At 49.4% G+C, this 12,683-nt stretch overlaps 1 protein-coding gene across 2 annotated transcripts in view; it reads left to right on the forward strand.

The window, feature by feature from the left end:
* The window catches only part of Anapc5 (anaphase promoting complex subunit 5), a 29,003-nt gene extending 22,662 nt beyond the window's left edge, over positions 1–6,341 (forward strand). For both annotated transcript variants that reach the window (XM_005403132.2, XM_005403131.2), the window contains exons 13-17: positions 367–488; positions 852–959; positions 1,029–1,176; positions 5,509–5,671; positions 6,014–6,341. In XM_005403132.2, the coding sequence (XP_005403189.1) occupies positions 367–488; positions 852–959; positions 1,029–1,176; positions 5,509–5,671; positions 6,014–6,225 (753 nt within the window). In that variant the 3' untranslated portion in view covers positions 6,226–6,341. The remainder of the gene's footprint in view (positions 1–366; positions 489–851; positions 960–1,028; positions 1,177–5,508; positions 5,672–6,013) is intronic.
* The last annotated feature ends 6,342 nt before the right edge of the window (positions 6,342–12,683 follow it).

The following is a 12,683-nucleotide window of genomic DNA, read 5'->3' on the forward strand; positions in this document are numbered from 1 at the left end:
CAGGCTCTCACTATATTGTGCAGGCTGACCTTGAATTCACTGTGTGGCTTGGCGTGGTGGCGCACGCCTATAATCGCAGCACTTGGGAGGCTGAGGCAGGAGGATCGCTGCAACTTTGAGGCCAGCCTGGGCTATATATGTAGTGAGTTCAAAGCCGGCCTCAACTATACAGTGAAACCCTGTCTCAAAAAACAAATAAAAATCAGTGTGTTAATTTCAATAATAGAACAGCAACAATAAAAAATTAAAAATTGTGTGAATTGTGGAAAGGCTGTTTATTTGCTGAGCAAGCCAAAAATACTTTCCTGTCCCCACTGAGTGTTAACATCTGCCGTTCTGTCCTTACGTGGTTTTTTCCCTTGTCAGTTATGGATGCTGTGCGATCAGAAAATCCAGTTTGACAGAGCAATGAATGATGGCAAATACCATCTGGCCGACTCCCTTGTTACCGGAATCACAGCTCTCAATAGCATAGAAGGCGTGTACAGGTGAGACACGCGGGGAACTGCAGCAAGGTAGCTTTTAAATAGCCTTACTTTTACTGTCTTTTTATTTGCTTTATGTGCCTTTTCATTCATTTACGTTAGTTTAGGAAAAACTTTACCCAGGGAAGAAGATACAAGTAAGCAAAACAGAGAACATAAACATCTGGCGGAGACACTCACTAACAGTCCGCAAGCTGGGGCTCTAGACCCTTCCCTCCGTGCAGACGTGCGCGCCTGTACGCACTTTCTCCTCCCACAGATGAGGCAGTCTTCGCAGGCTGCAGTCTGACTGAGGAGGTAGAGGCTGTCCTGAGGACTTTCACATCAGCATGACCGCTTGTGTCTTTTATGCTCCTTCTGTCCCAGAAAAGCAGTGGTGCTACAAGCTCAGAACCAGATGTCAGAGGCGCACAAGCTTCTCCAGAAACTGCTAAGCCACTGCGAGAAGCTGAAGAACACGGAGATGGTCATCAGGTGAGGCACCCCTGTGCGTCCCGCGGCACCGTCGTCGGCCCGTCCTCACGTATCCCTCCTTGCGCCCAGCGTGCTGCTGTCGGTGGCCGAGCTGTACTGGCACTCGTCCTCCCCGACCATCGCCCTGCCCGTGCTGCTGCAGGCGCTGGCGCTGTCCAAAGAGTACCGGCTGCAGTACCTGGCCTCCGAGACCGTGCTCAACTTGGCTTTCGCCCAGGTGAGGCCACTTCTGTGTGCGCGCGTGCTCGTGTGCATGCGTGTGTGGCCATGTTCGAGCTGCAGAGGTGCTGAGTCCATTCCGAGTTGGGCACTGGGGCGGGCGGAGGTGTGGGCAGGGCGGGCTCTGTCCCCTCCAGGGACTCCCTTGGGCGCTGAGCCCAGGCCAGAGCTCGCGAGCAGCCCCGCGCGGTCAGGAAGGCAAGGCTTGAACCCTGGGGATGATTAGCCCGGAGCTGCGCTTGGTGTAGCAGTGAGGGGCTGTGAATAAAGCAGAGGAGACCAGGCTGCACGGTTGTGTGTGTGTTGCTGTGGTGCCCGGCAGGTGCTCCGCCAGGGCTACCCTCCCGGCCCTAACTTCGAGACCCCGCTGTATTTTATGTCTGTTGCCTTCCTCCCCGGTAAAGACCTCAAAGGGACAGACTGCTTATTGTTAATACTGCACGCCCGTGTCACCACGAGCGCTTTCAGTACTCACACAAGAAACCTGCCCCGAGGCGGCCACGAGGCCCTCTGCCACCAGGGCTCATGTCCCTGGTCCCTCGGGTGAACAGCACCTGCCGTGGGGGCCTGGGTCTGGCTTTTTTTCACTCAGCCCCCTGCTGTGACCTGATCAGAGCCTCGTCCTTTGACCGCTGAGTCCCACTCCACGCTGCAGATTGACACATTTTGTGTTAGCCGTTGAGACCCCGGTGTTCTGCCTGCTGTGAACCGCTCCCCTGGGCTCTCTCAGCGTGTCCTGCGATACCTGTTTTCATTCTCTCAGCTGGCACCTAGGCATGGAGTTGCTGGCGGTTGTTGATTCTTCGGCATTTCTTTCTTCTTTTTTTTTTTTTTTTTTTTTTTTGAGACAGGGTCTCGCTATACAGTTCAGGCTGGCCTTGAGCTCACTTTGTAGCCCAGGCTGGTCTCAAACTTGCAATGATCCTCCTGCCTCAGCCTCCTGAGTGCTGGGATTACAGGTGTGCACCACCATGTCCAGCTTCTGTGTCACCTCTCGAGGAACTGTCACTGTTTGGGGCGCAGATTGCTAACTGGTTTCTTTTTTTCTTTGGTACCGGGAGTTGAACAGGACCTTGTGTTTGCCAGGCAGGCTCCTTTTAACTGGCTTCTAGTTGCTGCTGCGTTTTGTATTCTGACCTACAGCAGAGGCGGCTTCCAATTCCTCCGCATTCATGCCAGTGCTTATTTTTGGTGGCGCCTCCTTGTGGTTTTGGTATTGATTTCTCTATGGACAGTGATGCGAGTGTCTGGTCCTCATTGGCCATTTGTGTATGTCCCTCTGGGAATGGTTCATTTTTATGTTTTATGGGGAAATGTTTGTTAAATGAATTACTCATTTTGTTCTTTCTCTTCCCTCTTCATGCTATCCTTTTCTGGTTTCTCTCTCTTTTTTTTTTTTTTGAGACAGGGTCTATAGTTGAGACTGGCCTTGAACTTACTATGTAGTGAGGCTGCTCCTGAACTTGCAGCCATCCTCCTGCCTCAGCCTCGGAGCTTGGATTATAGGTGTGCACTACCATGCCTGGCCTCTGTCCTCTCTCTGTTCTCCATCTGTTTTTGTCTCTGTCTCTCCCAGTCCCTCCTGGTCCCTCCATACTGAGGGCAAAGCCCAGAGCTGAGTGCCTGCTAGGCAAGCCCTTTCCCACTGAGCTACCCCTCCAACTTCTCCAGTCCCACCTGAGTGCCTTTTCTTTCTTTCTCTCCCCTGATTGCCTTGGGAAGAAGTCTAGTACAGTGTGGAGAAGACTTGACCTCCTTGTCTTGCTCCTGCCCGTAGTGCAAAAGCTTTTAGTCTTTTATCATTAAATAGGATATTAACTCTGGGTTTTTTCATAGATACCCCTTGTATTGAGGAACTTCTTTTTCTAGTTCAAGTGTTTTTATCATGAAAGGGCACTGGATATTGTCATATGCTTTTTCTGTGTCAGGTCATCTTGTGGGGGTTCGTTCTTCATTTTATTAATACGGTATAATACACAGATTAATTAACATATATTGAAACACATTGCATTGTGGAATGAATCCCACATCATTAATATGTGATCCTTTAACAGTGCTGCTGGAACCCCAGCATGGTGGCGCATGCCTATAATCCCAGCTGTCTCAGGAGGCTGAGGCAGGAGGATCACCTTGAATTCCAGGCCAACCTGGTCTACATAGTGAGTTCAAGGCCAGCTTGCAGTACAAGACCTTGTCTCAAAATCCAAACAAACAGCACTGCTGCTGCATGGCTATCCTCCCTGCACCCTGGGATGCTGAAGCAAGAGGGTTGAGAGTTTCAGCCTGACTAGCAAGATCCTGTCTCAAAACATTAGAAAAGGGCTGAGGCTGTGGCTTAATGCAAAAGCACTAGGTTCAAAACACACACACACACACACACACACACACACACACACACACATGCTGCTGGATTTGGTTTGCCAGTATTTTGTTGATTTTTTTTCCGTCTGTATTCATGAAGGGTATCAATCTGTACTTTTCATGTGATATCTTTATTTGGCTTTGGTTTAGGGTGATAATGGCCTCACAAAACGAATTAGGAAGTGTCCCCTCCCTTCTGATTTTGGGGAGAGTTTGAGATGGTTTACTGTAAATGGTTTAAAAGTTTGGGGACTGGGGATTTAGCTCAGTGGTGCAGTGCCTGCCTGGCAGGCACGGGGTCCTGAGTTTGACTCCTGGTACAAACAAATAAATAAATAAAGTTTGGCAGAGAGCTGGGGCATAGCTCTGTGATAGAGCACTTCCTAGCATTTGCAAGGCCCTGGGTTCTATCCCAAGCCACAGGTTTTGTGGTAAAATTCACCAGTAAAGCTATCTGGTCCAGAGTTTTGTTTTTGTTGTTTTGCGAAAGGGTCTCACTATGAAGTTCAGGCTGGCCTTGAGCTCACTTTGTAGCCCAGGCTGCCTCAGCCTCCTGAGTGCTGGGATTACAGACCACACCGGCTTTATTCTTAAATGAGTTTTGGTAGATCTTTAGTAGGAATTTTTCCATTTTGTGTATTCTAATTTGTTGGCACATAATATTTGTAGTAGTATTATATAATCGTTTTTATTTTTGGTAAGTCCCCACTTACATTCCTGATCCTAGTTATTTGAGTCTTGTCTCTTTTTCTTGGCCAGTCTGGCTCAATTTTCCTAATTTCTTCAAGAACTTTTATTGATTCTATTGTGTTTTGCTTATCTCCCCTTTAATCTGTATTATGTCTTCGCTTCTGTTAGCTTTGGGTTTGCTCTCTCTTTTTTTTTTTTTTTTTGGTTTTTTGGTTTTTCTCCGGTACCGGGAACCGAACTTACGACCTTGTGCTTGCCAGGCAGGCGCTTTGCCGCTGAGCTAAATCCCCAGCCCCAGGTTTGCTCTCTTTATAGTTGTTTTCAAGTGGAAGCTTAGCTGTAAATTTGCGAGCCTCCTCTTTTGTTATATGTGCCTTCACCGCTAACTTTCCCTGAGAATTGCGTCTGATACATTGGTACTTCCTCCCAGAAGTTTCATAAATCATTTCCTGTATGTCGCATTTTTGTATCTCAGAGCATTTCTAATTTACCTTGCCAGTTTTCCTCTGGGTGTCTAAGGGAGTGCTCCTTAATGTGAAGATATTTTTGTGTTTTTAAACTTCCTTTTATTGGTGATTTCTAAATTCATTTCCTGTGATCAGAGAATGGCCTTTGTTTGATTTCATTCTCTTTATTTTCCTGTAAGAGATCAAACCCAAGGGCGAAGCATCCTCGGAATTCTCTTGCTCCAGTTTGTTTCTGTCTTTTCCCTCCAATTTGTTTCTATGTTTTTTGTCTTTCAGTTCCTTCATCAGTGCTCTTTTGTATGAAAAATGTTTCCTAGCATTTCATTTCAGTTTGTGTGGATGTGTGTGTGTGTATGTGCATGTGTTTTGTGGTACTTGGGATTGGATTTAGGGCGTAAGGACAAGAAAAACTTTTTCTCATAACATGAATAAACCATTCCCTATTATATCTGTTGTAGTCTAAAATCAGATTGTCAGCTGGGCATGGTGCCATGTACCTGTAATCCCAGCAGGGAGGCTGAGGCAGGAGGATCACAAATTTGAGGCCAGCCTGGGCTATGTAGCGGGTTCAGGGTCACTCTGGCTACGTAGTGAGACCCTATCTCAAAACCAGCCAACCAGCTTGAAGTCAGATGGCCCATATTCTGCTTTTCCAGAGGCGGGGTTGCCCACAGTAACGAGTCCATGCTGGGGAATATGGAGCCACCCGGTAAGGGTGGTGTCGGGTGGCGTCGGCAGAGGACAGGTGGAAACGCAGCCGCAGCTGCTGGCGGGCAGTGAGCATGTACAGCGCCGTGCTGTTTCTCTTGCAGCTCATCCTGGGAATCCCGGAGCAGGCCTTGACCCTTCTCCACATGGCCATCGAGCCCATCCTGGCCGATGGCGCCATCCTGGACAAGGGCCGTGCCATGTTCCTGGTGGCCAAGTGCCAGGTGGCCTCGGCAGCTTCCTATGAGCCTCCAAAGAAAGTGGAAGGTAGGAAGCTGTATGCGTTACTGGGCAGTGCTATTCGGGAACGCTCCGCACGTCTAGGAGCCAGAAGAAGAAAAGACATCCGGGTGCGCACATCTTTGAGTTCCGAGCGTTCGCAGGCGCACGCTGCATCTTGTGCAGCATTCAAGTGCCCCCCCTGCGTGCGTGACAGGAAGCCGAGGGCAAGGGGATGCGTATTCGAACCCCGTAGAGACGTGGTGCTGGTTTCCACTCATAAGAACAGGGACTGTAAAGCATCTGCTTGGGTGATAGAAAATGAGGTGCTCCGGGGTTGGAGACCAAGTGTGAAGGGCTCACACGTGCGATGTCTCCCCACTCTGTCAGCTCTGGAGGCCGCCATCGAGAACCTCAGTGAAGCGAAGAGCTATTTTGCAAAGGTCGACTGCAAAGAGCGCATCAGGGACGTGGTCTACTTCCAGGCCAGACTCTACCACACCCTGGGGAAGACGCAGGAGAGGAACCGATGCGCCATGCTCTTCCGGCAGCTGCATCAGGAGCTGCCCTCCCACGGGGTGCCCCTGATAAACCACCTCTAATAGAGGGGGCGTCCCTGCGGCTGCTGTGAGAGAGAGATGCGGACTTGTTCTTGCCCTTCCCTCCGTGCTGAGGGTGGGTCTGTGCCATCTTATCAATAAACTCTTCATTCTGATCAGTTTGTCTTACTTTGTTGCTAGTAAATACAGATTTCATATTCTCCCCTTGTTTTTGGTAGCAGAAGACACCAGCCTTGTGTTAATTCATAGCTGCTAACCTGTGTGTGGTGGCACACCTGTCTTCCCAGGACTTGGGAGGCTGAGGCAAGGGCATCACTGCAAATTTGAGGCCAGCCTGGGGTATAATACAGCAAGACCCTGTCTCAAAAAAAAAAAAAAAAACCAGAACAAAAAACCACTGATTTGCCAACAAGGTCTTAGAAGTGTCTGCAGTTATTTTCTCTCTGGGAAGAACTGCCAAGGTCTTTTTTTTTTTTTTTTTGTCTTTTTGAGACAGGGTCTTGCTATGCTGCTCTAGCTGGCCTTGAGCTCACTTTGTAGCCCGGGCTGGTCTCAAACTCACAAGGATCCTCCTGCCTCAGCCTCTCAGTGCTGGGATTACAGGCGTGAGCCACTGCACCCGGCCTTGCCAGGGTCTTATAGAGACGATACGCACCATATTGTTCTATAAATGCACGTACTACATCCACTCATCTCTTGGGGCCCAGGCCAGGTTCTTCAGAGGCTTGGTTTTCCTTCTGCTGACCCCACCCACCCAGTCAGCCAAGAGCAGTGGAGGCGAAGTTCTCAAAGGTTCCCTGTCACTGGCCTAGAGGGGGTGGGGGCTGGATTCTCCTGTGTGTGTGCCTGTCCCTCACTGGAGATTAAGAAGGAAGGGTTTTTACAATTTGGGGGTGGGTTCAGACAGTCTCATTATGTAGCCTGGCCTGGCCTTGAGCTTGTCCTCCTGGCTCAACCTGCTAAGTGCTGGGATTGCAGATGTGCGCCACCACACCCAACCCCCTGGAAAAGGTTTTTTTAAAAATGGTTTTTGGACCAGTGACAAGAGACATTTCCATCACCCACTGTGGGCTACTTGGTGACTTTCACACGCAAACGTCCTTCCTGTACTTAACTGTCTAAATGCGGGATTGTGAAGAAGTCTAGGCATCCGTCGCGTGAAGGTGATAATAAACCCAGCAGCTCCACTGCTCGGAGGTGCGTGGACACTGCACGCTGCGTGGAGCCACTGCTGTCTGCCCACGAGTTTCTAGTCCTCAGTGTTCACAGAAAATCCCTGTAGTATTTCAGGCCCAAAGAGCAGCAGTCCCCAAACGGTCCTTAATGGAAAGGAAGAAGGAGCTACATTTTTCAGCTCTGTCATTGCTGCTTTCTCCATTAGATTGAAGCGCCTGAATAAGAAGCATTTCCCTCCACAGCTCCACATTTCCGCCCGAAGCAGTGAAAAGTAACCCACATCCATTTAGCCACGACTGCTGGCCAGACAGCCGCTCCGCCAACAAGAGACTCAATGTAGAGACGGAAAAACAACTGGGGGTGTTGATGTTTAAAAACTGAGCCCTGAAGCGGGGCGTGGTGCCCAGGCGGAAGTCCCAGCTACCCAGGAGGCTGAGGCAGGAGAATCACAAGTGTGGGGCCAGCCTTGGTGACAGTAAGACTTCGACTTGCCTACCAGGTATGGGGCGCAGGGTTCAGTCCACGGTGCCCCTGCACACACAGGCTATGCAGTAAAAAGTAATTCCTCCCAAGAAGTAACGGCTGCTGTCAGCTTCTTAATATTATTTCAAACATATTTTGTCCTCTGATGTCTCTTTTCCCTGCATTTGGTGCTGGGGATTGAGCCCAGGGCCTCACATGCTGAGCATGGATTTGACGACAGAGGCCCCGGATGTCATTTCTCATCAGTGTCTAACAGAATCTCCCCATTTAAGCAGTCGCCACAGACACGTGCCTCACAGAAGAAGGTCCAAGCGACAGACCAGGTTGTTAGCCGATCATGGGTGTCCACGTTCAAACCAGAAGGCATCAGGACCAACCGTGGGATTCCGCAGGGTGGGCCCAGTGTGGAACCAAAACGGGAGGCTTCTGCGAAGTCAGAATTTCAGGGGCTGGGCGTGTAACGCAGGGGTGCGTGAAGACCTGTGTGGGATCTCCTACACCAAAATAGAGACAGCACCAGAAAGAAGTCCTTGGCCTTCGTACCCACGGAGCCACCCACATGGCCCCAGGGTCCTTCTGGGGGGCAGGCGGAGCCTGAATCCATGGCCAGCAGAAGTGGTGTATGGATCCCGCAGCCTGTCCCTTCAGCTTGCTGGGTGGGCCACCTTCAGGAGGGGCTGGGGTCAGATGGAACGTGGCTCTGCCAGGGTGACCCCAAACTCAGTACCACCGGGGTGACAGCTAACTGGCTTTTTTCTGGTGGAGCATTTGGTGGGAGAAGACCGTAATTATCTAATGGTATAATTAGGGGGCTCAGCGCAGGGGTGGGAGGATTGATCGTCTCGTTACGTGGTTGAGCAGGGACTGAAGCTTTTTAACCAGTGCGTACTTGGTTCCTAACACACCTTTACACAGGGACCTCAGAGGAGAAAACGAAGGTGTCTGCCCACCCGAGGGGCACAGAGGGGACCTGCCCGCCTGCTTTGGGGTTTCCTGCCCTGGTGAGTGGTGTTTGCAGAGGCCCTGTTTTAATTTTCATACATGAACACGTTTTACCTCCACAACAGCCCTGAGAGTGGCATTAATTCCGTTCAACAGGTGAGGAAACTTGGCCATAGGGAGGTACAGTCACTGCCCAAGGTCACACAGCTAACAGACTGCAGAGCTGCGGTTCCAGCTCCACTGAGTGCATTACCCTGGTCCGCCAGCTCCCAGGACTATGGACGTACTTGTCTTAGTTCTCTGGTTGCCAAGACAAAATACCTGATGCCCAAAGTTAAGGGAGGAAAATTTGCCGGGAATGTAGCTCAGCGGCATAAGCGCTTGCCTAGCAAGCCTGAGGTCATGAGTTTGATTCCTGGTACCACAAAAAAACAAACAAACAAACAAACAAAAAAAACAAAACAGGGACACGAAAAGTTTATGTAGTTCACAGTTGTGGAAGTTTCAGACCATAGTTGGCTGGCTCCAGGGCAGGGTGGCACATGCAGAGGACGATCCCAGAGGAGAAGCAGTTCATGGGGGCAGAAGACAGAGAATGCAACAAGGAAGGAAGGACAAGCCTCTTTCTGTCCCTTATATTGGATGCAGGCTACTTGCCCTAGGGCGGGTGAGGTACTCATACCCTTAGTCCTAGCCAGAACTATGCCAGACCAACCAGTGGACTGATTTACTAATCACACACCCTTAATCCCAGCATCACACACTGTAGATTCAGCCATCTCTGAAAAAGCCCTATGATAGAGAGCCAGGGCCTGGGGATATAGCTCAGTGGCACAGCGCTGGCCTGGAAAGCACAAGGTCCTGAGTTTGATTCCCAGTACCAAAAAGAAAAAAAAAAGAAAGAAAATGTTAGTGGGTGATAGTACATTTGACTCCCTCACTGAATCTCCTTCCCAGTCCTCATCAAGGCCTAGGAAGTTTATATTTGTAATTTCCATTGGAAAGTTATTGGGGCCGGGTGTGGTGGTGCACACGTGTAATCCCAGCACTTGGGAGGCTGAGGCAGGAGGATCCTTGTGAATTTGACACCAGCCCGGGCTACAAAGTGAGCTCAAGGCCAGCCTGAACAGCATAGTGAGACCCTGTCTCAAAAAGACAAAAAAAAAAAGTTATTGGAATCCTAGTGAGTTAATTCCAATCTACCACTTTCAGTGCAATCCATGGCGAGAATTAAGACACTAAGGCCTATTTGTAGTTATGGGGAGCCAAGGGGTCCTAAGTCCAGCCACGATGACAGCCATCTGGAACAAATGCCTCTCCCAGGGCCAAACCTGGGTTTTATTAATTTGTGAAGAAGGGAGTGGCTGGAGGACGAGTGACTGTGAGAACTGTGGGAAGGAGGTGAGCGCCGTGAGCTGGGCCAGGCAGGAGGCCTGAATCGCCTCTGCAATACGGAGAGACAGACAGGGAGAGAGAGACTCAGAAAGAGTAATCTGCGTAACACAGCTGAGATGGCAGCTATGTTTTGGGCACAGTACATCATCTTTTATACCCAAGGAGGTCATAGCCTCTCTCTCAAGGCTCTTCATCCCACCTCGCCCAGCTCACACAGGGGAGCAGTGGGGCGGGTGCGGGGGACACTTCCTTGTCATCTTTGCTTCAAACACTGGTTGGACTGATACGCATTGCTTAAAGCCAGTTGAAGGGATAAGGAAAAGTCCCGGCCGGCTCTATGCATATCAATACATGAAAATAGCGTCAGGTTCAGCCAAAATGGAGACCACTGCTCCTCCTTCAGGGAGAGTCGCCCAGGTGTCCTCCACACCCTATGACTGCAAGAGGCTTTTGGGGGAGATCTAGACACAAACCACGACAGTACTGTAACATATAGGGGAATGATTCTTATACAGTTTGTACATCTCATATTAGTTTAGTTTTTTGTTTGTTTTGTTTTTGAGACAAGGACTCACTACGTAGTCCAGGCTGGCCTTGAGCTCACAGTAATGCTCCTGCCTCAGCCTCCCAGGTGCTGCGATTACAGGTGTGCACCACCACATCTTTTTTTCTTTTTCTGCTGGCTTTCCGTTCTGTTAGGAAGGGCGGAGCCCTGGCAGGCGATTAGGACGCTGCCCTATTGAGTGAGATCATTTTAAAGTCTTACATTTCAGCCCCCTCCCTCGTACCAGTCAAGTTTTCCATAAAAATAAGATTCGGAAGCTTTGCTTACTTATTTTCTTGGCAATGCGTGTTGTCAGGACAACAAGATCTGTTTGCCTTAGAACAGGATTTTTCTAGTGTTGCTGGAGGAGCAAACCCAAAAAGCCAAGCGAATTTTTATGTCGGTGTCTTAAGTAAGAAAGTGGTTCCCTTCTGTGGGAAGATCCTGTCGGAAGAGGGGCTCAAAGGCAGTGACAGCGATTAGGATGTTCTGTACTCTGTTCTCATTCTAAGAAGAAAGGCACATAAATGGGTGGGTTCCTAGCTCTGGGCAAAGTATATTAATAGCTAGCATCACTGAGCACTTCCCTGTTAGACGCTGAGCTCACTCCTTCACACACATTGTATTTAAAGCCCATGCCAAGCCCAGAGGTAGGTACTGTTGTTATCCGCGTTTGACAGCTGACGAAACCACACTGGGGCAGTTCAAGTCACTCACCTGAGCCCCTGGAGCTGGTAATTCGAGGCTTTGAACCAAGTCCATCTGACTCCAAAGTCATGGCCACTAAAAGTACACAAATGTTTTGGATGTGGTCCCAGCCTGGATTCTAGAGGTTTACATCCAAGCTCATGACTGGGGTTGGGGTGGAGCTCAGAGCCTGGCTCCCTGCTCCTGCACTGCAAAACAAAACAGAAACCATGAGCGAAGAAGGAAAGTGTAAGGGAGCATGGTGGTGCATGCCTATAGTTCCAATGCTCTGGGAGGCTGAGGCAGGAGGATCAGTAGGGCCTGGATGTAACTCAGGCCCAAGGCTCTGGGTTCAATCCCTAGTATTCTGGGGGCAAAAAGTGACCCAGAAGGAAAGAATGGAGATAAGATGGTTGCTGAACATCAAATAAATGGTAGTCTCTGGCTACTCAGGAGGTCAGGAAGGCCTGAATCACATTGCAGGAAACTTCTAAGAGGAAGTAAACCTTGGCTTACGGTTTGGATTTTTTCTTTTTTCTTTTCTTTTTCCTACTGTGGATTGAACCCAGGGCCTTTGCACTGAGCTATCCCCCCCCACCCAATGTTTTTATATTTTTTATTTTGAGGCAAAGTCTCACTAAGTTGCTTAGTGCCCAGCTTGGACTTGAACTTGGGATCCTTCAGCCTCAGCCTCCCAGTGAGCATGGATCACAGGCAATTTTAAAATACACTATATAAACAGAATTGTATATTTTAGCAACAGGAGCCGGGCATGGTGGTGCATTCCTGTAATCCTAGCATTTGGAAGATTGAGGTAGGAGGATCATTCTGAGTTTGAGGCCAGCCTGGGCTACATAGTTCAAAGTTGGCCTGGAATACACAGCAGGATGCTGTCTCAAAAACAAAATAAAAAAAACTATGATCTGGTCCTTTACAGAAAACATTTGCTAGGCAGAGATGGTAGTGTATGTCCAGCACTCAGGAGGCTGAGGCAAGAGGATCACAGCAAGTTCAAGGCCAACCTGGGCTACATAAGGAGTTCAAGGCCTGCCTGAACTACATGGTGAGACCTGGTCTCAAAAAAAAAGTTTGCTGACCCCTGCCTTAGAGTCCTAAATGCTCTGCATCAGCCATAACATATGTTTTGGAAGAAAACAGAAAAATACATAAGCATCCACCATTTAAAATTGACTGTTGGGGCTGGGGATTTAGCTCAGCGGCAAAGCGCCTGCCTGGCAAGCGCAAGGTCGTGAGTTCGGTTCCCGGTACCGGA

Source organism: Chinchilla lanigera, unplaced genomic scaffold (assembly GCF_000276665.1).
Source record: "Chinchilla lanigera isolate Chin_1 unplaced genomic scaffold, ChiLan1.0 scaffold00081, whole genome shotgun sequence".
Classification (NCBI taxonomy): Eukaryota; Metazoa; Chordata; class Mammalia; order Rodentia; family Chinchillidae; genus Chinchilla; species Chinchilla lanigera.